Source organism: Humulus lupulus, chromosome 2 (assembly GCF_963169125.1).
Source record: "Humulus lupulus chromosome 2, drHumLupu1.1, whole genome shotgun sequence".
Taxonomy (NCBI): Eukaryota; Viridiplantae; Streptophyta; class Magnoliopsida; order Rosales; family Cannabaceae; genus Humulus; species Humulus lupulus.
Window position 1 is genome coordinate 286070264 of NC_084794.1, and position 26364 is coordinate 286096627.

A 26364-nucleotide genomic window follows, 5' to 3' on the forward strand; every position below is an offset into this window, starting at 1 on the left:
AGGGTTTTTCATGGGGCTTCAAAAGAAATAAAAAGCATGACTCTCTTGATCATAATTGCATTGTATGCAATCAATATACACAATGTTCAGGCTGTAATATTACAGATTAAAAAGATTCTACAAAATAGATGGGGAAAAGAAGAAAGCATAAAGTTACTGATTAGAAAAAAAACAATGATCAGGCATGCCTTGCCAACAGAATAAACATGGTAAAACAGTCAAGGCAACATCATAGTTTTCGAAGATCAATCCCAGCTTTCTTGGCAACAGCATCCAGACCATTCTTCTCTATGGTCTTCAATGCTTTGGTTGATAGACGAAGCTTCACAAAACGCTTCCCGGCCTCCCACCAAACCCTTTTGTACTGTAAGTTGACAAACTGCAACTTCTTTGTCTTGTGGTTCGAGAAAGAGACCTTATTTGCTCTGTTTGCCTTTTTCCCAGTGAAGGGACAAATTCTACCTGAAAATATAGCAAATTGTGAGCTAAATGAATCATCCATATTTACAATTGTTTGCGGCAACAGGAACAGCAACTGAAAAATGGAGGGGAAGCAATGAGATTCCAAGTAATGATGTTAGATTATTGACTTTAAGACTCTTTAGAGACTGTATATGAAAATAAAGAAAACAGAAGTAGCAAAACAAGGACATGGTGAGAGAGTAAGGTAAGAGAATGATGTTCTACACGAAATTTCGGAAAGAGGATAGAGTGTCAAACAAATCAACTCTACTAAATTCAAGCTAGTTTAATAACTTCAAAAGAAAAGGAAAAACCAAACTTAATCCAAGCTAACAGAAACAAAAACATATGAGCTGTTAGGCAGAAAATGGAACTGGGAAAATATATTCCAGTTCAACCAAGTTCAACCAGTAAATCAGAGAAATACATGTACTGTAAGATAAGTTACACACTAGCTCATTTCCCTTGTTTTAAGTAACAACAGGTCTATTGACACTACAAGATGACACAGAAAACACATAATGCATATGAAAATTTGTACTAATTCTAATAAACATACAAAACAACCTAAGGAACACATTGATAGCACTTCTCCACCATTTTATGTTCAGCCACCAAAACCACACCAGGACAAGAAAACACATACGTATGAAAATCAATTTGTACTCCTATCCTACTGCCTAATACAAATGAACAAACAATTCTCAACCATTTTAACATACTGGGCTGTAAATTCTAGAATACGTGCTCTTAATTTCACCCTGCAGCTTTCAAAAAATCAGAACCAAACTTTCTGAAGTTACAAGAAGTCGCCACGTAAAACTAATATGAGTCTGTTCTTTCCACAACACTTGCAAAAAAATAACCACAAATTTATTCTCTACAAAGTTTCTCAAACCATACCAAATGCAACAAGAGAAAGTAGAGTTGATAAACACATCCTTGGATATAAGACCTTTCAATTCAAATTATATATCTATATACGGGCTATATTTTGTGGATAAAAATGATCATGAAATTTATTCAACAAATTTCAAATATTGGTAGTGAAAAAGAGCTACATTACATTGATTCTAGCTATAATAAGCTAATTGATATCAAAGTAATTAATTAGCAGGGTAAACAACACGAGATATCCACATTTTATCTTTGAAAAACTAATGAATAAATAAAATGCACAAAATTTATACAGCATTCAAACATGAACTTTCTGTTTGGTTCCCGGGAAAAGAAAAACAAAAAGAGAAAAAATGGCAATAAATTTTTGGGCATACAAAGAGCACCCGAATTTATGCTCAAAATTCTTCTTTCGAAGAAACAAACATAACCCAGAAATGATTTTGGCTAAAACGAGAGCAGAAGAACACGAAAGTGAAACAAAGAAAGAAAGGAGAAAACCGTACGGGCAACAGGTTGAAGAGCAGGAGAGAATTTGGTGAAGATGGGTCGGGCAGGTTGAAACGACACAACATTAGAGATTTTGAGGCCAGTGAGCTGCGAAGTGACGAAGCCAAGGTCGGAAAGAGCGGAAGCGTTGGTCTTTAGAGAAAGTCTATTGGATGAGTCCACTTTTGGGAGACCAATTCGAGTGGAAGTGTTTCCAGAAAACACTCCAAGAGTGATCGAAGCCGCCATGGTTTGGTAGCTTTGTCAGTGGTCTGAGTCTGAGACCGGTTCTTGTTTGTTATCTCTCTGGTTTGAATTGAAGTATCTATGGAGTGTGGATAAGAAGAAGAAGAAGAAGAAGAAGAAGTGTAAGCCTCAAACCAATATGGGCTATCTGATCACTCAAATTCTATGGCCCACTTCTAATTACCTTTATTTTTGTAAAAATATTGATATATACCATTTTTTTAAAAATAAAGAACTTGACTAAAATAACCTTATCATAACAAAAATATAATAATTAATACATCAAAAAATTCAAATGTATAAAATAATAACTTTATTTTTTATTATATAAAAAAATTAAAATATAGTAGAGGGATTTACATTTTCGTTAAAAGTTTAAAATTAAAACAAATTAGTTTATATTTATATTTAATTTTTGATATGCAAATTAAATGCATATGTTTAGGTTAGAAAGAAATTATAAAACAAATTATTTATATATTTATATTTAATTTTTTTATATTTTGCTTGAAGTGATACACGTGCAATATAAGCATATACAATATTATATATATATTTTTAAATTTAAAACCATAGACAATAAGTAGTTGTCATTTCGTAATAGAAATATACATTTTATATTTATGATTTATATTGGTGCTTTCGACTAAATCGATGTTAAAATTGTATGAAGGATTTGGTTAAAATAGTTTAATTAATGTAATGAAACTTTTGAATAAATGTGCATATTTAATAGGGGATTATATATATTTATGAGACAAATCAAATAATTTAAAAATATTGAAATTGATACTAAGATGGAGAGTAATATAATTGTAGAGTCCAAGAATTTTACTTAGCTAAGATAGATAGTAGTATGATAGTATTTATAGCATTATCTTTGTAACTGTGGATTTTTGGTTCAGACCGGGAATTATTTGGACACTCATAGTAGTACTTATAGATTTTCTAAGTATAACCTATAGTTTAAGAATATTAAGTTTAACCTAAGATTGATTAATATGACTGATATTAAGGATTATATTTATTATATTATAAGGTTTAGATAGACCCAATAAGATAATAACACTTATCATATGTATGATTATTAAGAAATTATTATTTTAATAAGAGAAATATAAGACTTAGTCTTCACCAAAATCTGATAGGAGCATGACATTTATCACAATTTTATTTATTTGTGGATTAGGTTGATATTTAGATAATTAAATAGATTTTTCGTAACTTTAGGGTACTGTAACTTCCGATCTGTTTTTTACCCAGTTATATTAGGAATTTCGAAAAATAGTATTTCTTAAAAGTTGTAGATAATTTAATGAGATTTCTAACGGTATAAAGAGAGTCCAAATCGGAGTTCTACAACTCCAGATATGTTGATTTTACTGAAGGGGAGTTTAGAGTTACGAGATTTAGGGGTTAGAAGTTAGGATTCTATTTGTTTTTATTATTTTAAAATCAAGCTTTGAATCCTTAAATCTCTCTGAAAATTTTGAAAAATTCCTAAGCCTTTGGCTGAAGGATATTCAAATATTTTCAATTAAATTTATTTATTTTATTCAAAGCCAAAAAGAAGATTTTTATTCCTAGAACTCTATAAATAGCACCTAGCACCAATCATTTTTCATTCATCAAGCTAAGTTCAGAGGTTGCAAGTTGCTAGGTTATTGTGAGAGTGTAAACACTTGGGTTGGGGATTATAAGCTTGATCATCATAAGCTTATCAAACACTTTGGGAAGTGAGGTTCGTTAGTATCTCGGTTGTGGTTAGATTAGTCTTTCAAGTCTTTGAGGTAACAAAAACTCTAGTTCATTTCTGTATTATGTTATTCTCTTTCTCATAGTCTTCTACTCAATCTCTAACCTTAATCTTCATTTTGGTTAGGAAATCTAAGCTCTTGAGCACATAAGTTTTGGTAAGTGTACTTTCAATGGTTTAGTCTTCCCATTTTCCTTTTCATCTCTTTTCTTCTTTAGACTCACTCTTTCTAATGGTTATTAGGAGTGTTCCAAAAAGTCCCAACTCAGTCCACATATCCCGGTAACTTTGGTAAGGAAAATAGGCTAGAATCAATATGTTTATGTTTATGTTATCTTATGTGTTATGTTATGATATGTTATGAATATGTTATGATTGTGTATGTTTGTAGGCTTGGGCTTATGCCCTATTTGACTAACAAGACCCCAAAAAGATTTTGAGCATAAGCCTATTTAGCTGGTAGGACCCCACTAATCTCATGGGCATAAGCTTGTTTAGTCTATGGGACCCCAAGTAATAATGGCCATTATAATAAGTGTATTATGTGTTATGATATGTCTTTATGTTTATTACGAAATTTATGTTTATGACTATGTGTTATGACTATGTGTTAGATTTTCCTTGCTGGGCATTAGGCTCATTCCTTTCTGTTTATGTGTAGGAAAATAAGCTTTAGAGGCGGTAAGATTCGTGACGTTTAGAGGATGTGTATCGATGATGGATGGAGTCAAGGAGCCGAGCGTTATTCGATTCGAGGATGTAGTCTTGTTTATGTTTTTATGGTTTTAAATGTATTTTCCACATTTTCTATGTAACTCTTTTTACTTTAAGTTATTTTTGTTTTAAAGACAATGGGTACCCATATCCTATTTATTTTATGAAAGTAACCTTTGTTTCTACAAGTTTCTAATAAAGTATGGTATTTCCACAAAAATGTAAGTTTTATGTATAGATTTGTTAATGGACCAAATTGTCTAGATTAGTGGGTCATTACAATAATGTTAAGAGAAAAAGATAAATTAATATAATATTTAAAAGTCATTTAAAAATAAGATAGGAGAAAAAACTAAATGATAAAAAAATAACAATATACTTTTAAATTTAAATAATAAATATTATTTGAGTAAATTGACTTATCTCGTTCGTAAATATCTCATCAAAGAAAACATACTTTTATTGGATCCTATAAATAAGAGTGTGGTTTAGAAAAAAAAAAAACATCTTAATTATTCTTCTATTTTCCTCACGAAATAATAATGGAAAAATCATCAAACTTTTATGGTAAGTAAAATGTTCTTCCATATATAGTTACATACATATCATATCATATCTAATCAGATTAATGTTATATTATTTTCTAGTTAGAATGTACGTTAAGTTTTGCACTACATATGTTTGAATTTAAAAAAGAAATATTTAAAAATTATATGATTTTCATAATAAATATTAAATATGTGAAATAATGAAAATATATTACATGGTATTAAAAGAAAAATGTTGTGTTAATATTTAAAAGATTTAGTTAGGTAATTTATAAACTAAGACGAAGATTCAACTACTTCCTCTGGTTGCAATTCTTGAATAGAGTAGACATTAAAATTCTTATATTTTTGTTGCTTTAACTTTTCTGGATCAGCATAAATTTGTATTGTCCAGCTCTTTGTTGACAATTTTTTGCTTAGTCTTTCAATATATTCTTTCTTCTCCTGAGAAATTTTTTTTATAGGTTTAAGTTAGCGTTGAAAAATGATATTACTGAAATTTGTTTAGTATATACGATTTTTTTCTGGTTGATTTTTTTAAAACACAACAAACCTCTTCAGAATGTTCCATTAATTGTACTGCAGAGCAACCCAACATCTCTTCTGCTACATGGCCGAACATAATTACAGATATACTTCCAGTGTTCTCATTGATTTCCGCATATACCCTGGCACTGAAATTGATATGATTTTCATTTGAGCATTAGTTTATTTTAAGAAGATACATTTTTTAGAACGTTTAAATTATTTAATACACAGTGGTGTTGCAATTGATCTACTTCCACATTTACACAAAAAGTTTTCATTGTATGTTTTTGTAGTTCCCGAGTTACATGCAGGACATGACATGTAGTAGAATATTTGTACTAAGTTTGTTAGAATTATTTTTCCTTGAATCCAGAATTTTGCTATCTACATCAATTTATTTGGAATAGTCAGTAAAAATGTTCGGTATAAATATAATTTACTGGAAAGTAATAAAAATCACTTTACCTACATTGGTTGTAAACTTTTCATCAAATCTGCAATATTTCCAACCTTAACAATTTCACGAATCCCAACAGACGATAGGGAGACAGATGGATATGTACAAGATCTTGCAATGATACTTCTTATTTTTAATTTATTTTTATCTGCCCTGAATAATAATAAAATAAAGATAAATGTCAGAAAATCTTATTATGTAATTAGGTTTAATTAATTAAAAGCTAATCGATATGTATTTAAGAATTATCATTTTCGCATTGTTGTTGCTTGTGGAAGTGCAGGATTTATGGTAAAGTTACTTGATGAAGCTGTTGACAAAGTTAAACCTTTTTCAAAATGAAATAATGTTAATGAAAAAGTATATATATATATTTATATAATTTATAAGATTGTGACTTATAATACTTACCTCTGTATGATTTGACAGATATGTTTGTTGCTAATATGATTGGTTTTTCATCGACAATTTCAGATATCTTTTGGCCATCATATTTGACAAATCGACCCCACATGGTTAAACAAATTGGATTGAAACTAAAGTTTAAGAAAATTTGAAATAATTAATATTTAAATAAAAATATATATATTTCTTATGTATTTAAAAAATTGAATTATTTTAGGCTGTCTTCTTACCTCTTATCGATGAGATATATTTCTTGGATTCTTTTTATTCCATGCATTGTCGTTACATCTTTAGCTGGGCTCATTTTTATTACAACTGCTAATAGATCTGTATTTTCGGATTTCAAATATTAAGGATTCGATAACGAATCTGCAATAAAAATGAGTTAAATTGTTATAACAATACTTGAATTAAATTACCTATGTTTTTAGGTGTCATTTTGTAAGGCTCCAAATCTTTGAAATTGACTATGTCATATTTTGGTTGTTGTACATGGTCATCATTTTCTGATAATTCTTCTATTTTGGTCTTTGAGTTAATTGTCCATTGATATGGATGGTCTCCAATTTTGTAACGTGGATTTGCTTGTATAACACGTGCATTGGTGATGTAATATGATTGGTAAGCATTTAAAGAATCCTCCAAAGTATGGATATCAGACTCAAAAATTGTAGCTTGTACTTTATTTCCCTGTGTCAAAAGAATACATTGAGATTATTAATGTATAATCTGTTTTTTTATTTCTAAATGAATAATTAAAATGATAAATATATTATTTAAAATTAGTGAAGAAAATAATTATTTTACCTCTTTATCAATAAGCGTCAGATTTTGATATTTTAATTGTTTTTGTGGGCTTGTTCGTACAACTGACTTTTCAGAAATTATCATCTTGATTGTCCAGTTTTTTGTAGTTGGATCAATATCCTTTATTGATATGTGCATCATGCTGTTTATTTCTTCAACTTTTATGAAATACATAAATATTATATGTATAAGATTATAAATTGTTAAATTTATATAAAATTAGAAATATATATTTTTAGAATAGTTATAATAATAAAAAACATGAAAATTTATACTAAACTATAAACTGTAGTAAGTATATTATATTTTCACAAAAATTTAAATTTATAGTATTCATATTTTGATTTTTTCTTTATTATACAAGTAAGTTATAATTAAGAAATAACATGATTAAAATATAGATATAAATGAATCATTTTAGAAATAATTTATTAATGCATATTTAATAAGGATAATAGAAATAATTCAAATATTTATGTTCTTTTAATATACTTTTACTCTATTTATTTATATTTTTTATTATTAAATTTTTTAATACAATTAAATATTTTTTTAATAGTATGTTTTTTTGAAACTAACATTCACTATAAAGATGATAATGCACATTAGAATTTATTTTTGAATGAATTTTAAATTAATGTATATATATGTTATTTTCTTACATATATATTATGAACAAAATTATAAAAGAATAACTAAAAAAATTGGGGTTGACCGAGTTTGCATCATATTTTTAATTAAGTAATAGAACTTTAATTATTAAAAAAATAAAGTAATAATTGTTATAATATTAAAAATTTGACAAACCTACAGAGATTTTAATTTATGTTATAAGTCGTATGCTGAACCTATGGGTTATTCATTGCTGATTTTATTTTCGATTTTGGTAAAAATAAAGAGTGGTCCCCTCTAATACTATATGAATGTCTAGCCACATCATATTCTTTACCAGCATTGAAATTTTTTCTTAACTGGTTTAAAATTCTTACTCCTAATTCACTACTCAGACCAAAAAGTCACTGTAGAATTGAGACTGTTTGTACTTTTTAATTGAGCTCAGTTAAATTTTATGAATATCTAATTTTGACTAAATATAATTTTATTAAGTAATACAATTTTAATTATTAAAAAAATAAAGTAAATTTTAATAATATTAAAAAGTTTGACCAACCAATGGAGATTTTAATTTATGTAATTTAAATTTTTTTCTAAACTTTTCTTAAATTCCTAAAAATATTCTGTCTATCTTTCTTATTATTTTTCTCTCTCTTTAATTACCTAACAAGAGGCCACATTGCTTTCAATTTTATTTTTTTAAATATAGTCCACAGCACAAGCCCAAGAGCCCAAGAGACAACTCTAAGGAAACCTAATGGGGACTTTACATATCTATACATATTGAACTAAATAATTACTGTTTTGTTAGAGATAAAAATATATACCCAAAACGTATTAATTATTTTTATATATAACCCATTTGATTTGTACACTTTTTCTTAAATACTCACTAACATACTAACTTTCTTAAAATAACATAATTAACCAACTTATTATTAATTCATATAACTAATTATTTACTTTATTTGGTTTTATTATTAATAAAGAAACACCATGGTTATACTCCAACGTTAGTGGAAAATTAAAAAACAAGTAGTCATTGACTGCATAATCCAAGGAGGTGAAGAACTTATTTGGATACTGTTTGGTAACTGTTTATTGTTTATTCTAAGCATATCCTATATTTGTTATAATGGATATAACATACAACTTATTTGGTCTCATTTTTATTAAGAATATGTTTCTACTATTATTATCTTTTGATACAAAAAAGTAGTATTTGAGACTCTGTTGGATACTAAACAATAGCTTTTGTAAGTATAATAACAAATGGTAGTTTATAATGTTTAAATGTGGATACTAATAGGTAGTTTTTTTTATGTAATATATATTACTGAGTATATAAATATAAATTTATTGTTGCTAATGGATTTAATCTAATGTAATAAAATAATTGAAATCCCCTATATTACTCACATTCATAAAATCTTTCCTTAAATAAATATATTTACCAAACCACTAAGTATATAATTACATGCATGAAAATTTATTAAGATATAAAATGTTCAAACATTCACTTTCACTTTATGGATACACATAAGTATCTAAAAGTTATTTGGTGTTAAAAAATGTGTTGGATATCATTTAGTAGATAAATATATGTAGAACATCATGTAGTATCAAAATGTGTAGATAGAATACCATTTAGTTGGTAAATATGTAGAATAGGTACCATTTAGTATTAAACTATATAAATATTTTAAAATAATGTAAGACTATATACGATACCAAACTCCAAAAATTAGGAATTGAACACTGTCTCTTTCAATATACCAAGTCAATCGTGAAATGCAAAGAAAATAAGGAGAAAAATGATTTAGTCTTGTAAAGCAAATCAATTAAATAAGGAAATAGTCTATATTAAAAAATAAGTAGGTATAATAAATAAGTATATATTATTAGATACATTATTACAAATTACAATTACGTATACTTGCGTAGCTTAAATTTTGCAACAAATATATTATTAGATAATATATTATATAGTAATAAGTTTTATAGGATCCCAACAAGTATCAAACTATATAGAATATTATATAGTATCATTTTATTAATTATGTCATTATGTTCTCAAGAATAGTTAAGCACATAGACTATCAACTATAATAATTATGAAGTGAGTAGTGTATTTTGATACCATTTAGTAGCTCATTTGATTTTTTTAACAGCACAATTGATGTTTTGGAAATTGAATTTAGATCATATAAATTGGAGATATAATTTCATATTCAAACTATATTGAAACTACATTATCTACATCTAATTAAAATCTAGTGATGATCATCTTGAAATATGTGTAGATTCAACTTACAACAATGCATAATCCAACACCAAAAAATAATAAATAGTAACAACATAAAAAATAGGATACCAAATAGTATCCAAATAAATAATTTTGGAGATTGAAGTAAATAACATGGTTAAATAGTTCTAAATAAAAATAAACTACTTAGTTGTATCCAAAATAATATATATTATAACAAATAGAGAAGGATACCAAATAGTATCCCATTTGCATTTATTTTGGATTTTCTACAAGTAGTTATAATGATTAGTGTTAAAGAGAAAATCAATTAAATAAGGAAATATATTTTATGTTTTTAATATACCAAATCAGTTGTAGAAGTAAAAAACGAGACTAAGAGATATGATTGATGAGTTTTAAAAAGCAAAACAATTATATAAGGAAATATATTGAATGTTAGTATATGTTAAATGTAATTATGGTGTATGTTAAAATATAAATAGGTATAATAAATAAGTTAATAAAATTTGGTTGTTTGTTATTTAGGTTAATAAATATTATAATATGGGTATATTAAAATATCAATGTCAAATTAGTAATTATTTATATTATAAGGTATGTGAGTGTAAATCTTCCAAACCTAATTCCTTCTGTAGACCAAAATGACTCATCTCTCCACAGCCGCTTCTTCTACTTCACCAAAATCGTTTCCCTCACTTCACCCACCTTTCTTTCTACCATGTAATTTGTTGTATTTTTTGTGGTGATCTGTTTAAGAGGTGTGGTGATCTAGCTTTAAAATGGTTGCGTATGTATATACTTGTATATATATCGACACTCTAATCCCCTTTCACACGCAGGAAGCTTTCTTCATGCTCTGACTTCTTCACCAAAAAAGGTTGAGAGGTTTGCTGCAAAGCCGAGGGGATCTGGTTCTCCTTTCAAATGCATTGGCTTAGGCATGGTTCAACAAGTAAAATTAGAGATTGAGGGATGAAGATCTTACTGTGGCAAGGCTTCGATCGAATTGAAACTTTGCAAGAAACTTAATTCCAGAACCTTACACAGGATAACATCTCATTTTCGTCTCTCTCTGCATCTCGCCCTTGCCTCCGCCGGCGTCTCCGATCTCCTCTGATGGTGTTCGTTTTCTTTTTGGGTGAATTCTGTTTTGCTTTTGCTTCTAAGCCTTGGTAAGATCCATTCCTTTGAATCGTCTAAATACTTGGTTTTTGACCAAGTTTTTAATACTTAGTGCCATCTTAAATTTGTTGACCGCTGTGTTATGGAGAGTAGATATATGGGTGCCACATTCTTCACATGTGGCAGAATTATTTGGTTAAATATTCTTTCTTTTTGGTATGAGATTTCAGTGTTATGATCCAATGATAGATACACAAACAAGCCTTCTTGTGAAACATCTCACATTAACATATTCAAAATCAGTTGGTGGTACTGAATTGCTTCAGTTGAGAGAACTTAAAAATAATGAAAAGGGGAAACAGAGTAATGTTGGGAAGGAACTGTACTTACATTACATGTATTTTCATGGAGTAGAGTATAAGTATGGGAAGGCTAAAACAGAAACCGAATTTGGGCTTGGCTTACAAGTGAGGCTCTGTTATGTCTTTTCGTGCAATTATATATGATATATCCCAGGAGTCAAATATGCACCTTACTATTTTAAATATGCATGAAAAAATGACTAAAAGCTAAACTGACACATTGACCCTTGAAGTTTTATGGAGTCAGTAAATTAGAAACTTGGTACGTATTTTTTATAGTTGATTTTAACTGGGTCTGGTTATTGGAACATTTCTCTTGTTAACTCTTACCTTTCAATTTAGTTTTCTATGTTTATGTAAATATACGAATTAGTTTTCTTCTCTCGGTTTGTTTAAACTAATGTAGTTTTTTTTTTTTTTTTTTTCAGTTTTTGCAGGATTACTAATTTGAAACTTACATATGTGGTCATCTAATTTTACTATGCTATTATTATATGAAAATAAATCTCACTAACCTTTTTAATGTTTCTGTAAAAGTTTCATGGATGAAATCAAACTATATTACTTCAACAATTTCTGCAAGTGAAATAAATCTCAGATTTTTTTGTTTCAGCAGGATGAAATCATTCTAGAGTTGAAATTCCAGTGTATTAATTCAACACTTTTTGTAGGTGTAATTGATATGAGAGTATGTTTCAGAAGTTATTTTTAATTATTTGAGAGTTTATAATGATGAGAAAGGAGGTTTGATGAGATAATGATTTTTATCATGACTGTAAATGCCATTGGGTGTGTCCTATGGTAATGGTTGTATATTTCTCAACAGTTGCATTGTTTGACTAAATTACAGATTTTGTTAAAGTGTTAATGACCAACTGTTAAATAGTACAAAAATCTTTTAAATCATACCAAAATACTGTTTAATAGCCATTTATTATATAATAGGTAAGATATATATAATTCTTGGAGCCAAAACTAGCTATTTGAGTGGTTGGAATTATTGAGTCAAGAAAAAGTGTTCAAATTTTGTTTGCTTCATTTGATCAAACAAGCCAATTAACCGTGGTCAAAGCTGGAATGACCGACTGTGGTTAAAGTATATTTTCGATTCATTTGGAGGAAGGCTCTTCCAAGGGTGCAAGCAAGGTTATATTCTCAAGCTCCATGAGTCTAGTATTATTTATGGTTCTATATTGTTGAATGTGTGCACACATTTGTCATGTGGGACACATTAATAATTACTTTATTATTAAACACATCTCCTTAATATAAAAGTATAATTGAGTTGAGTAAGATGGTTAATTATAAGGAGTTATTAACCAACCAACATTTTATAAGTTTGTAACCTAGTGAATAATGTTACTAAGAGAGTGTTATTGTCATCATAACTTTTTTTTTTTTAAAAATAAAGTCAAACAAATATTTTCCGAGAATGGCATTTGGTGTTTTGGTTTTAATTTTTGAAAAACAACTTTAGAAACTGAACTAAAAATAAATAGAAAAATCTGAAAACAACTCAAAGATCTCAAAACTCTTTAAAAAAATACACTAGATATCAAACGAAAAATAAAAGTAAAAGAACCAAGAAAATAACAATGGAGCCTTCTCTTCTCGGTTGTAAACTTACACTTAATTTTTAAATGTAGTATCAAGCCTAGAGTATCCCAAATGAAAAATGTGTGGCGCATTATACTTTTTTTTTCTCTTATAAACAATATTAATATATTTGTTTGTTATTCATTAATTTTAATTTTGAAATTATTATAATTATTTTGATAGTTGTTTAAGAGAAAATCAAATGTAATTTAGTTTCAAATAACAATTGACCAAAATAGAGAAACAATGTTAAAACTCCACTTTAAATATTTAGTCAAGACAGAAAAGCAAGGCTAAAAGTCCACTTTGACAATGAAGGTTGTTGTTCGGATTATTATTATTTTCTAGAGAAGCTTATACGAATTTTGAATATTCAGGTTTATATTTATAGAATGATTATTACTATTTTGCACAACAAATATAATCAATTACGCAATTAATAGAATTTATGCAACAAAGAGTAGTTACTCATTTTTGTAAGTTACCTAAAATTATTTATTTTTCCTATATATAAATAAAGAGTGAATAAATAGGAAAAATGACAAGAAAATACAGAAATAATATTGATTCATGTAATAGGTGGATTTAACTACTGAATCACGTAAAAGTTAATGTGTTATTTGGTAACACTTAAAAAAATAGTTTTTTATTTAATTAATTAAAATTTTGAAAATTATACATAAAATGTGTTTGGTAACTCTATTTTTATTTATTATGTTTTAAATTTTAATTAAAATTTATTAAATTTTGAAAATAGAATTTTTTCACTTTCAAATTTTTTTTAAACAGTTTTAAATTTTTCCTTTTTTTTTCTTCTCTTCTTCAAATCAACACCTTATATTGTTAAACAAAAAATAAAAATAAAAGTTATCAAATGCGTTTATTATTTTTTGTTTTTAAAAACAAAAAACAAAAATGGTTACCAAACATATTTTTATTTTTTAAAAATAAAGAAACAAAAATAAAATTATATGTCTATTTTTATGTTTAAAAAATTCAAAAACAAAAATTTTACCAAACGGGCCCTAAGTGTGTTTTTATTTCTTTTAATTATATACAGTTGATATCAAGTCTAGACTCTCTCTTTTATTCATAATTCTCAATTGACGAAAAACTGCATCAACAACCTTCTCCTCAAGGGTTAATAAAATTGTATTTCTCTCTTCACTACATATGTCCATTTATTTTAATTTCACGTGAATAAATGACCTCTGTATCTTTTGGTTATTAAACTGCACTAAAATTTTAGGGTTTATACCTTTTTGGACCCTGTGTTTTTTTCCATTACCTGTTTGGAACCTGTGTTTTGACAAATTATTTTTTGGACCTTATGTTTTGTAAAATGGTTAAAATAGAACCATAAACCTGATTTTGGTTAATGTTTTCTCAACTAAAATCACAAATAATTTACCAAACTAACAATTCAGAACAAAAATAAAACCATTATGCTTAAAATCTGTGTTGTTATATTCAATTTTTTCTTCATCAAAATTGAGTTTAGGGTTCTATTTTAACCATTTTACAAAACATAGGGTCCAAAAAGTAATTTGTCAAAACACAGGGTCCAAACAAATAATGGAGAAAAACACATGGTCCAAAAATGTATTAACAAAAATTTTTATTTATAAATTGTTTTAATTTTTGTATCAAAAGAGTAAAATATAGGGTAATTTATAGTATACCCCAAAAAGAGTGTATTAGTGTACTCTCTTCTGTTTAGCCACGTGGATAGTTATAAGCTCATTATTTTAATGATGGTGTACATTGTAGTTATTTAGAATATTCTACATATTTAAAACATAATTCAAACAGACCATTTTACACGTGAACGAGTGCACCATAGAATTTCTTAATATTTAAATAGCTATGACATGACTATTTTCTTATATATATATATGGGTGCACTCTTAATGGTTACTACCCATTGATAGTTAGTTCAATATTAACCATTTGATTAAGATCAATGATCCATATTTATAGTTGTTAATTAATATTTCTAAAAATAAATTTTGATTTTTCAAATTTTTGGAAGGTTTACCTGATGAAAAAAATATATTTATTATGAAAATATAATATTGTAAACATTTCATTTTTCAAATACATGTCAATTTTTAAATATAGGTAGTGTCTCTCATTGGTTGAACACAACATTTATTATGACAAAAGAAAAATAATTAAATTCGAAATTAATTCAGAAAAAAAATATTTACGTGTTAGTGACTTGCTATACCAAGTCACTATGTTATCAAATCATCATAATTGTTAGTACCCATCTATGAGTAGTAACCATTAAGAAGCCTTCCATATATATATATAAGATATTTATATTACTATACATCATTCACTTTTAACAATACAAAAAACTTACACATTAGAAAGTAAAAGAGCTTAATGACCTCCATTTCTCCTTCGATGATAGGTGAGGGGCATTACAAGATTTAACATAGCTAAGAATTTTAATGTGGCTGGCATGATCACTTTTTCGTAATGAAATAAGACTGAACAGTTCAAAGTTAACACTGTATAATTGGGTTTATTGAATGACAGAGTAAACAGTTCAAAGTTATACTAAATATAAGTACATACTCTACTAAATATTAATTGGGTTTATCGAACAAGATGACATTAGGATTACCCAAGGATGATACCCAATTTCCTGTCACACTCTCTGTCCCTCCATGGCTCTAATGACACTTGTTTATTCACTTTTATAATATTAATAAGCATTGTTTGGTTAATAAACACTATAACAATTAATGTCATTTGCAGCGTAACTATTAGCAGCGAACCTAGTTCGCTTGTATTGTACATGTTATTAGATGTGTGATTATTTTTAAAAAATATAATAATATCTATTAGCGGCGGGCTTACCATTATTAGCAGTGGGTAGTCCACTACTAATATATCAAATGAAATGTCTGCGAAAGAGATGGTTTTTTTTTACAAATTTATTAGCGGCAGATAATCATTTTTATTAAAGGCGGACTATCTGCCGCTAATAATATTAGCGGCGGGTAATCGCTTTTATTAGCAGCCGGCCCCGCTGCTAATACTTTTACAATTTAAAATATTCTCAACCCTGGTCTGCGTGTTCTATTCTCACACTCTTCTCTTCGTTTCCCCTCAGTCGTGTTCTCTTTTCTTCTTTTATCCTCAGGCATGGCATCTTCTCTTCTCTCAGGTGCAAGGCAACGACCACACTTCTCATTTTGGTTAGGTTTCTATTATTTTGGTTTGAATTTTTGTGTGTGTAGCTTTTGTATCTTTTGGCCTTCATTACAATCTTTTTTAGTCTTTAATTTTTTCTTTATTAGGACAGCGGCACACCCACGACCACGGCACACCATCGACAGGTTTGGATTATTTGAAGTCTTCATTACAATCTTTTTTTTATTTAATTTTTTCTTTATCAGGGCATGTTTTTTTTTTTGAAAAATTTATTTTGTATTTGTTGAATGCACATTATTTGAGTGTCGAGTCTTTTAATTAGTATCTTTGGTCCATATTATTATCTTGAATTGTAATTTGGGCAAGTTAGACACCACTTAGTATAGTTTTTTTTTGGTGACAATGATTCTACTTAATATAATTGTTGGCTGACTATTAATTTGTCTTAAAAGAGAAACTTGTTGACTAACTTTATATCAATATACAAGTCAGAGTTAAGCATAAATATATATGGAACACTTCTCAATGGTTATTACCTATAGATATGTACTAACAATTATGATGATGTGGCAACATAGCGACTTGGTATAACAAGTCACCAATAGGTAAATATTTTTTTTCTACATTAATTTCGAATTTAGTTATTTTTTTGTTGTCATAATTAATGTTGTTTCCAACCAATGAGAGACACTAACTATATTTAAAAATTGACATGCATTTGAAAAATGAAAAATTTACAATATTATATTTTCATAATAAATACATATTTTTCATCAGGTAACTCTTCCAAAAATTTGAAAAAATCCAAATTTATTTTTAGAAATATTAATTAACAACAATACATATAGATCATTGATCTTAATCTAGTGGTTAATATTAAAGTAACCATCCATGGGTAGTAACCATTAAGAGTGCACCCATATATATATATATGCCTAATTATTCTTTGTGGGATTAATGGATGGGGCATGTACTAGTAATAATTTCACAAAAAATAGAAGAAGATAAGAAAAAATGAGTCATTTTGTTGGACTTAGCATGTGTTTATGTTAATAACCTTAATTTATTTTGAGCAATGATGAATACTAACATATTTTTAGTATAATAATTTTATTTAAAATATATTAATTTATTGTTAGTCAGCATAATAATTTACACTTTGTGAAAATATTTTATTTAATGTTAGTTAGCATAATAATTTTGTTTCCATTCGCAAAATATATTAATACACACACTCTTGCTCACTTGATGCTAAGTATGAGTTTTGTATCATTTCTTAGATTTGCAAAGTTTATTTGTTTTAATTAAAATCATTTTGAAAGAATTTCATTTGTTATGTCAAGGTTCCTCCAATGCACACGACATAGTTTCGTTTCGGTTAAATAATATTAAATGTTCTAACCACCGCTTCTTTATTTTTAAATGATAACCACCAAAACTAGTTACCATAACATGTAATAGAGTGCTTTACTATAATAATATTAAAAAAATGTTAGTATTTATTAAAATTATTACAAATAAATAAATTATCGTTGTTTAATATAAATGTAATTATTATAAATAGATTTAATTTATTTTACAATAATTAAATTATATTTATTAATTTGGTAATTATAAATAGAAAAATAATTTAATTTTAGAATAATTATAAAATATATTTATTATCATAAATAATTTGCGAAAAAATAATTTAAATAAATTTTACTATGAATAAAAAAAATAGTTCTTGTTAACTATAGTTAAGTAATAAGAGATCATAAAACTCAAGTTTGTCCATGAATAAAACTTCTCATAAGACATCATAAAACATTTAAAATAATAAATTTTTTTAAAATTTTCTTCCCTTTCTTATACTCTCTTATATCATTGTAGACGACGATTGATAAATCTTGGATAACATTGAGAAATCGTGGTTGTCAAGAATATTGAAATGATCTACAAGCTTTTTTAAGGATGGCGTCGGAACATAAAGATTCTGATGGAAGAATTAGGTGCTCGTGTGTGAGATGCAATTGTTGGAAAAAACATTCAGAGCACGCAATGAAATTGGTGTGGTAGGTCCATTGGTTTAAGAACGATAACAATAAAAAAAAATTCATTAATCATATAAACAATTTATATGACCAAGAAAACAATCCAAAAACATTAATATACAATATTATTAATCATGCAACAAATATATAAATATACAATATATTTATATATAACATATAAACACAAAAAATTCAAGAACATATACAATTACCTCTTGAAGCCTATCAAGTGTTCTTGAGTCTTTTTGTATATTTTTCGATCTTCCTATCCAAAGCTTTAAGCACTCAAACCACGATCTTCCGAAGTGTTCTCTACACCTCAAGATGTGTGTGGACACATAGAAAACATGTGTTTGTATTTTTTGGAATCACAAGTATTTCTCAACACATGAGAACTTGGATTGTGGACTGAGAATGACTAGAATAAAGAAGAATAAAGAATGGGTTTTTGTCTAACAAAAATTCTAAGAACTTTTCAGAATTGCATCTGATATGCGTAGTATATTGTTATTGTATATCTTATCTTTTCTCTTTATTCTATATCATATATATAAAGATATTTCTATTAACTTATTATTCCTAATAATAATAGTAATATTATAAAATATCATAATGATGATAAGATTTGATTTAGGTAAATATCTAACTTACCAAATTTGAAAAACTATTTTCAAATGATTAAATAATTAAATAAATAAAATAAAAACCACACTGATACAATATCAGTATATGTGGTACACGCATGGCACAGTCTCTGGATTGTGTCATGCATGACCCACTATTCCTTTTTTAGGAATTTTTTATTTTTCTTTTATTTAATTAAAACTAATCTCCCACAAAATTATGTATTAATATTTTTAAGGAAAAAGATGACAACCATGTTTCAAAATTTAAATTTTAAATTCAAAATTCAAATTGATGATCATTGTTTACCGAGTTTTTCGGAAACTAGAGTTATGAAAGATAAAAGAGCTTAAGAAGAAGGGATTTAGAAGTTGCAAGCAATGTTTTTACGTGGTTGGGGCGTTAATGAGCCTTAGTCCACGAGTCAGTTGTATTAGAGATTAGAGAGCTTTTGACAATGGTGTTCTCTCCAAGTTTTAGCAGAGTAATTTCTTACAAGAGAAAGTCTGGATCCCCTCCTCAATGCACCACTATTCATATTTATAGGCAAGTGAGTGCACTGGGCTTAGGTCGGGCTAATCCGGGCCCAATAAGGGTGTAAATATTATTTGCTCTCTGATAGAGGCTCAATACAAAAAATTGAAATATAAAACATATATTAACCAAGGCCCATTGGGCCAGCCCAAACTTGATCACATTATAAGACTCGTGACAAACAGGCGCTTCAGTCTGGGTGTTACGGGCTACGAGGAAGATTCGGGGGACAAGATCTGCCAGTGGAGTGGCGGCGCAGTTTTGAACCAACGGCGTACATTCCCGAGGTAGCCTCCTCTGTAGGTTACTTGTGGGGACACAGCTCCACGCTTCTTGGGATGATGTCACTGTTGGGGGTACTTTAGCATGCCAAACTCGGCCAACCGATCCAGGCCTGTTTACCAACATCCCTATTTGTTTACCAGGGTCCCAATTCGTTTACCGGGACTCGGGTTCATCCACAGCGATCCCGACCCAATCTCAGACTTGGGAGCCGCGACCTCTTTACTGCATCCCAGGAGACATCCCGACACGCGGTCCCGGGTTTATGCAACATGTCTCGGCAATGGTCTTGGCTTGTTCTCCCGGATCCCCTTATGTGCCTTTCTGAGAATTGGACTGCCAATAGTCATTTTCTCTTCAGCTACGAGGCCCGATCTAGGCTTTAACTCCCTAGAAGGCGGCCCATAAACTTGGAGCGTGGATTCGTACATTTGGGAAGAAACGGGGATAAAAATTTCCCCGCGAAGCCTTCATCCGTACCTGCGTGGTGGAGGCTTGATGCCTTCCCAGACAAGCTCAGTACATCCCGGTTCATTTTCAGGGCGACCGGTCCGCTGATGGGGGGCACCGCTTGCTGAATGATCATGGAGTGAACGCCTGTTTCAATGTCCCAGACCAAATCCAAAAAGCTCGGTCCGTTTACTGGAATCCGAGTTCGTTTACCAGAACCCTGGTTCATTTACTTCAGGGCCGTCGGGGGCCTCCTGTTCACTTTGCTTCATCGTGGTGTGCGCACGTGTCCTCTTGCGACTGGCGCCTCGATGGTACTTGAATTTTAAGGGTCAGAAAACATTCTATTGGTTGTCGTGTTGGCAGTCATGTGTCAGCGCGACTTCCGAAGCGTCCCATCCGCACGGACGATCCTTTTATTACCTCTGCGTTAAAGGGGACCGTTGGATGGGATGACCTTTGAGATGCTCTTTCTCTGGGCCGTTGGATCAAGGCTGCGCGAATCGCACCTTTGGGTAACCATGATCTAGTACTCGAGTAGGCCATTTAATGTCCCTGCATGATCCAGGGTCGTCCGATGGGTGGGATCACGCCGAACCGTTGGATCAAAAACCATCCTTTCGGTTCTTATAAATAACCTTAGGTTCTCATTTAAAATCTTTACACTCTCAACACGAAATCGCATAAGAGACCTTTTATGTTCGAGCTCGCCGACGACATTCACCATCACCTACTCCGCCTTCGCCGTCACCTATTTCCAACGTGCCTGATCTCCGCACCTTTGCCTGAATGGACGACCTCGGCTTTTCCAATAGACAAATTGTTGTGTCGCCTCCGCCTATTTAAAACGGTGATTCTGCTGTCACTGTCGCTGGACACACGTCATTTTTCACGACCAGTCCTTTCTAGTAAGTTCTCCTAACTTTTGCTTTTATTTTCTCGCGTTTATCATATCGTCCTACTGTTTTTATAGCCATAAGGTTGTTAGAGCCACCGCCTCTGTTTAGGGTGGCTTTGGGTGCGTTAGATTAGGCGAGGAAACAATTGTCTGGGCCATCCCGGATCTTTCTTAGGTTCGGGCTGTCCCGGGACAAACGACAATAGGCCGGCTTAGGAAAAATTTAGCTAGAAACCTTTATGTTTGTTCCCGATCAGGATCTTGCGGATCCTTGGTGATCTCGGATCCAATCCGGAGGGGACTCTTCCAAGCAGTTCGTAGGAGAGCCCGCGTACCTTAACTGACCTTTTTGGGTTTTGGTGCTGACTGCTTGGTTTGTTTTGCTTCCTTTTATTCTCGGATCACCAACTATGACCTCCGGCGTCACCATCCATTCAGAGGAACATGTTCAAACGACCCCTTTCACGCTGTTAGGACATAAGGCTCCCAGTGGCCACAGATGGGAGATGGATGGGGTGAAGAACTTATTTCAGAACTATCGAATGTTGTACGCCCTAGAGAAGCATTTGGGAGTGGAGTCGACTCCCGGATTGTTTTACAACCGCCTGGCTAGAAAAGAAGAAAAAGCCCACACCGCCGTGGGCGAATTCGGGGCCTGGAGCGTAGGCCACATCTATGCAGGAGCCACTCCCTCGCTTCATGATTACTTCATGTAATTCCTCAAGTTCGTGGGGATTACGCCGTTCCAGCTCTTGCCTCAGGCTTATCGACTGCTTGTGGGATGGCGCATATTCTGCATGGCGAAGGAAATCCCGGAGCCGACCCCCGCTGAGGTGCTGTACTTTTATAAGCTGGAGCCGTAGCTTAATGTCAAGGACAAGACCCTGGACGGCTTCTGCCGATTGAAGCCTCGCAGACACTACTGGTTCATGACATCCAGGTTCATGTCAGACACTACTGGAAGCACCCCCCGGATGTCAGACACTACTGGTTCATGACATCCAAATTTCTTTTAGATAAGAACCCCGTGCTGACGTTGGACTTCCAGCGAGTGGGTAAGTAGCTTCCCGTTTTCCAATTTTACTTTGTTTCATTTTTTATTTCCCATTTTCAACTTGTTGCCCTGAATGACAGGACCTTATGCCCAGACCCCCCTCACCCAGGCAATCCTGGATTGAAAAAAGTTCTATTCCACGCTAAGCACGGAGGACCTGGATGTAGGGGGCTACGTTAACACCGAGAACCTTCGGGTGGTCGGGATGCTGGCGGCCAACTAGACGATCAGGGCCCCTAGTCTCCGGGGGATACAATGCGAGAAAGATCCAGCCTCGAAGGAGGAGCTGACCCTTGAGCACATCAAGGTCGTGGAGGTCGCGGCCCTGGCGGATGCGGCAAAAAGGAAGAGGGACCAGGCTCAACAAAAGGAGATTTCCACCTTCGAGGATCTGGAAGCCCTTTTCGACGAGGCCCAACCGAACACGGGGACTCTCGGTGCTAGTGTATCAGGGTGAGGTAATTCACCTTTGCTTTTGACTTATGCTCCCCGTGTTGGGGACTTAGTTAGGGATATACTAGTTTATCGAGGCCCCTGTTCGGGGCTGATGGAGAAACGAGACCTTCATCTCCCGTCACTGTAGATCCGGAAACTCTCATGTACTCGTCCAGGTTCCTTCAATATGGGAACTTCCTAGACTTGGACGACATGGGAGATCGAGTCCATTCCTTGGCCTTAGGAGAATTGAGTCGAGTCCGAGTTCTAGGCAGGGGTTTGTCCCGGGGTACTTTTAGCTTTTTTTTACTAACTTATCTTGACTCGTTCATTCTGCTAACTCCCTTTCTATTTATCCATTTCAAAAGACTCCGACATGTCCAACCGAGTGGAGAAGATGAAGCAGGCCCTTGAGGCCCGGGCTGCCAAAGTCAGGGCTTCGGCAAAGAAAACTGCTAAAGGCGCGCCCAAACCAAAGGCGATGGATGCGATCCCTAGGGGTCCGGTGCCGGAGCCGAACTCTGTCGAAAAGGCCTCAGCCGCGGTCCCTATCACAATGGTTTGCGCTGAAATTGTCCCGCCCCTCCCTGCTCTGCCTCTGATAATCAACCTGGAGCGGGAACCGCTAGTGAGTTGGGGATCCAAAAAGAGGACCGCAGACTTGGGTGCGGGTGAGTCCGCGAAAGGAGAGAAGAGGGCCAAGACCAAAGATGCTTGCTTGGCCGAGGAGTCCTCTGGGGAAAGTCAACTCACCGCCCAGGAACTTCTGGAAGCGCCCGTGCTCCCCATCCATTCGGCTTTGCCCGAAGAGGGAGAAGCGATCTTGCAGGAGGAGCGGTCCAAAATGATGTCCCAGACGTGGGAGAGTGGTCGGGAGAAAAGGGAGGAGATTTATCAGGCCTTGACGATTCTTCGTAAGGTTGAGTTCTCAGAGGGTTCGGCAGCCTTTAGTGCTTCCCAGCCAATCGTGGACCGACTTGTTGCTGAGACTGGGTTTCGTCCCAAACTGGGGCAGGACACTGCACCGTTCGTCGCAGACTTGTTGGAGTAGGTTGGGGCTACAATGTCCAACCTGCAGCTGAAGCGATACGCCACCATAGCCAACCAGGACACGCTATTCATCTCCCAGGTGATCCGCCATTAGGCCACCGATGTAAGTTCTCCGTTTACACCTCATTTTTCTTTCCGTATTTTTAGTTCTTCAGATTTTTCTAACTTTAATTCGTTCCAAGACGCTTTACTGGCCCATCGGAACATCGACTTAGTGGCCGAGATGGCAATGAAAATGGAGACGGGCCAATTGGAGCTAGAGGCAGTCGTGCACCAGCGGGAAGTCGCTAAGGAAGCCCTGGCCAAGGAGGTGGCTCAGGCCAAGGCGGACCGCGAAGAGGCTGCCCGGACTCGTTTTCAACTCAAAGAGACTCTGTCCCGGAGAGAAGCCGAGAATAGAAAGCTGGTGGATGATTTGGAGGCAGTGCTTCTCCGAGTCAGGGCTCAGCTGGAGGCGACCGAAGCCCAATCTACCCAGGATTGGGAGAGGATCACCAGTCTTGAGTCTCGGATCCAGGCATTTGGCGATCTGCTTCAAGCGGAGGTGAAAGCGCATGGGGAGACCCGTCGGGAGAAAGAACAAGCGGATGCCTTGCTGGAGGCTACCTTCGACGAGGCCATCTACATTGCCTGGCTCCAAGAAAAAAATATGAACCTCCTACTTTACCCCGATCCTTCCGCGAAAAGAACCGAGTTTGAGGGCAAGGAGAAAGCTGACGCGGAGCCCTTGGACAGGGAAAAGGCAGATGGAGCTAACCCAGAGGCATCAGGGCACGACAAAGCCTAGGCTCGGGTCTTTTATTTTTTCTTTCTTCCTTCTTTTTTTTGTTGTAACACTTTTACGGATGCGGGTGCGTCTGAGACAATTTGTATATTCGTATTTATTTGTTTCTTGCACAATGTTTTCCTGTTTCCATTCGTTGAGCTTTCACTAAGTGTTTTACCACCATGCATGAATGAATCGAATGTTTGGTCCCGGTTCCAACGGCTGGGACCATTGGGGACAAGTAGACAACGTTTCTCTTCTGGTGACCCGTGTTCGGGGCCTCTACGGCCTGGAGTGGATTATCCCGATTTTTACGATATGGGCTCCAATGGACCGGACCATCAGAGATCTCTTTTTAGGTTTCAATTTGTTAACTCGCTTTAACCCTGTTATTTAGGTTCCAATGGCCTGGGCCATTAGGGAGTTGATAATTATCACTAAATTTATTTGTCCCAATTCTAATGTTAAGTTTCGATGGTCTGGACCGTCAGGGATTAGTTGATTAGCTTATTTTGAAACATGGGTTATGTTCCTGGGCCATTTATGAGACTAGTTTTAGACAACTTATGCCCGTGACTTGTTCTCCAATGGTCCTGTGCTATTGCAGAGAAGACGTGGATGGGTATTTGTTTATTTGGGACCATGCTTGGTCCACCGATTTTTAGGTATTTTATATCCCCGGACCATGCATGTCCGGGTTAGGATTAGGGCTAGCCCACATGTCCTACTGGATACTATACCTCTGGGCCATGCATGTCTGGGCTAGTATTAGGCCTGAGCCTTAAGTCCTATTGAGTTTGTACTCCCGGACCATGTATGTACGGGTTGGGATTAGGCCTGAGCCTTGCGTCCCACTTGCTTTGTACCCCCCGGACCCTAGGGATCCAGGCTGGGACTAGGCGTTAGCCTTGTGTCCTTTTGGGACTTGCACCCCCTGGACCTTGTCGATCCGGGTTGGGACTAGGCGTTAGCCTTGCGTCCTTTTGTTAGGAGTTGGGCTTCCATTACTATTCGTGTGTATGGTTCGAACCAAGAGCATTTAGCTTAATGTTTTATTTTTGTTCTCGGACTTGCTCGTAATGGATATATCCCCACCCCCCCCCCCCCAAGTGAGTGAGGATTGGTCATGGTTCACTTGTTTATGGAGACAGACAAGAACTTTCAATGTTTCACAATGTATCTTTTCATATATGATGTTTTGAACACATCATTTTTATTATTCATGAAATCGCCCTGGGGCGTACATTGTTTACAAGGAAAATTAAAAACCGAAACATGCTCTCCTGACTACTGATAGTACTTGCGGAGATGTTCCAGGCCCTTGGGACTTCGGTCCCGTCGAGTCGCCTTAGGCGGTACGTTCCCGGACATACTTCATGTTGGATTTCGTATGGTCCTTCCCAGTTTGGGCCCAGAACCCCCACTCCTAGATCTTGGGTTGCAGGGAAGACTCTCCTTAGGACTAGGTCGCCGGTTTCAAACCTTTGGCTCTTTACTTTCGAGTTAAAATGTAGAGCGATCTTGCCTTGATACATCTTCAACTGAACTTGAGATTCTTCCCAAATCTCTTCGATAAGATCTAAGGATTCCTGGAGTAAGGCGTGGTTCTGAGCGGGATCATACGTGTCCCTCCTGTGGGATGGGACAGCTATTTCCACCGAGATGACGGCTTCACACCCGTATACCATGGAGTAAGGAGTGTGTCTGGTAGGTGTTCGTTCGGTGGTCCGGTACGCCCATAGTACGTGGGGCAACTCTTCTGGCCATTTACTCTTGCAGGCTTGAATATTTTTCTTT

The 26364-nt window shown here is 33.2% G+C and overlaps 1 protein-coding gene and 1 long non-coding RNA gene across 2 annotated transcripts; one reads left to right on the forward strand and one right to left on the reverse strand.

The window, feature by feature from the left end:
- Positions 1–17: 17 nt before the first annotated feature.
- Positions 18–2192, reverse strand: LOC133819638 (large ribosomal subunit protein bL28c). Its single transcript, XM_062252938.1, has 2 exons — positions 1866–2192; positions 18–462 (listed from the first exon to the last, which is right to left on the reverse strand). Exons 1-2 carry the CDS (start codon positions 2095–2097, stop codon positions 230–232), a joined length of 465 nt encoding a protein of 154 aa, XP_062108922.1. The 5' UTR covers positions 2098–2192; the 3' UTR covers positions 18–229.
- Positions 2193–3749: 1557 nt separating this feature from the next.
- On the forward strand, positions 3750–4752 carry LOC133816763 (uncharacterized). Its single transcript, XR_009885453.1, has 4 exons — positions 3750–3884; positions 3977–4007; positions 4094–4141; positions 4512–4752. It is a non-coding gene; the product is annotated as an uncharacterized LOC133816763 (long non-coding RNA).
- The last annotated feature ends 21612 nt before the right edge of the window (positions 4753–26364 follow it).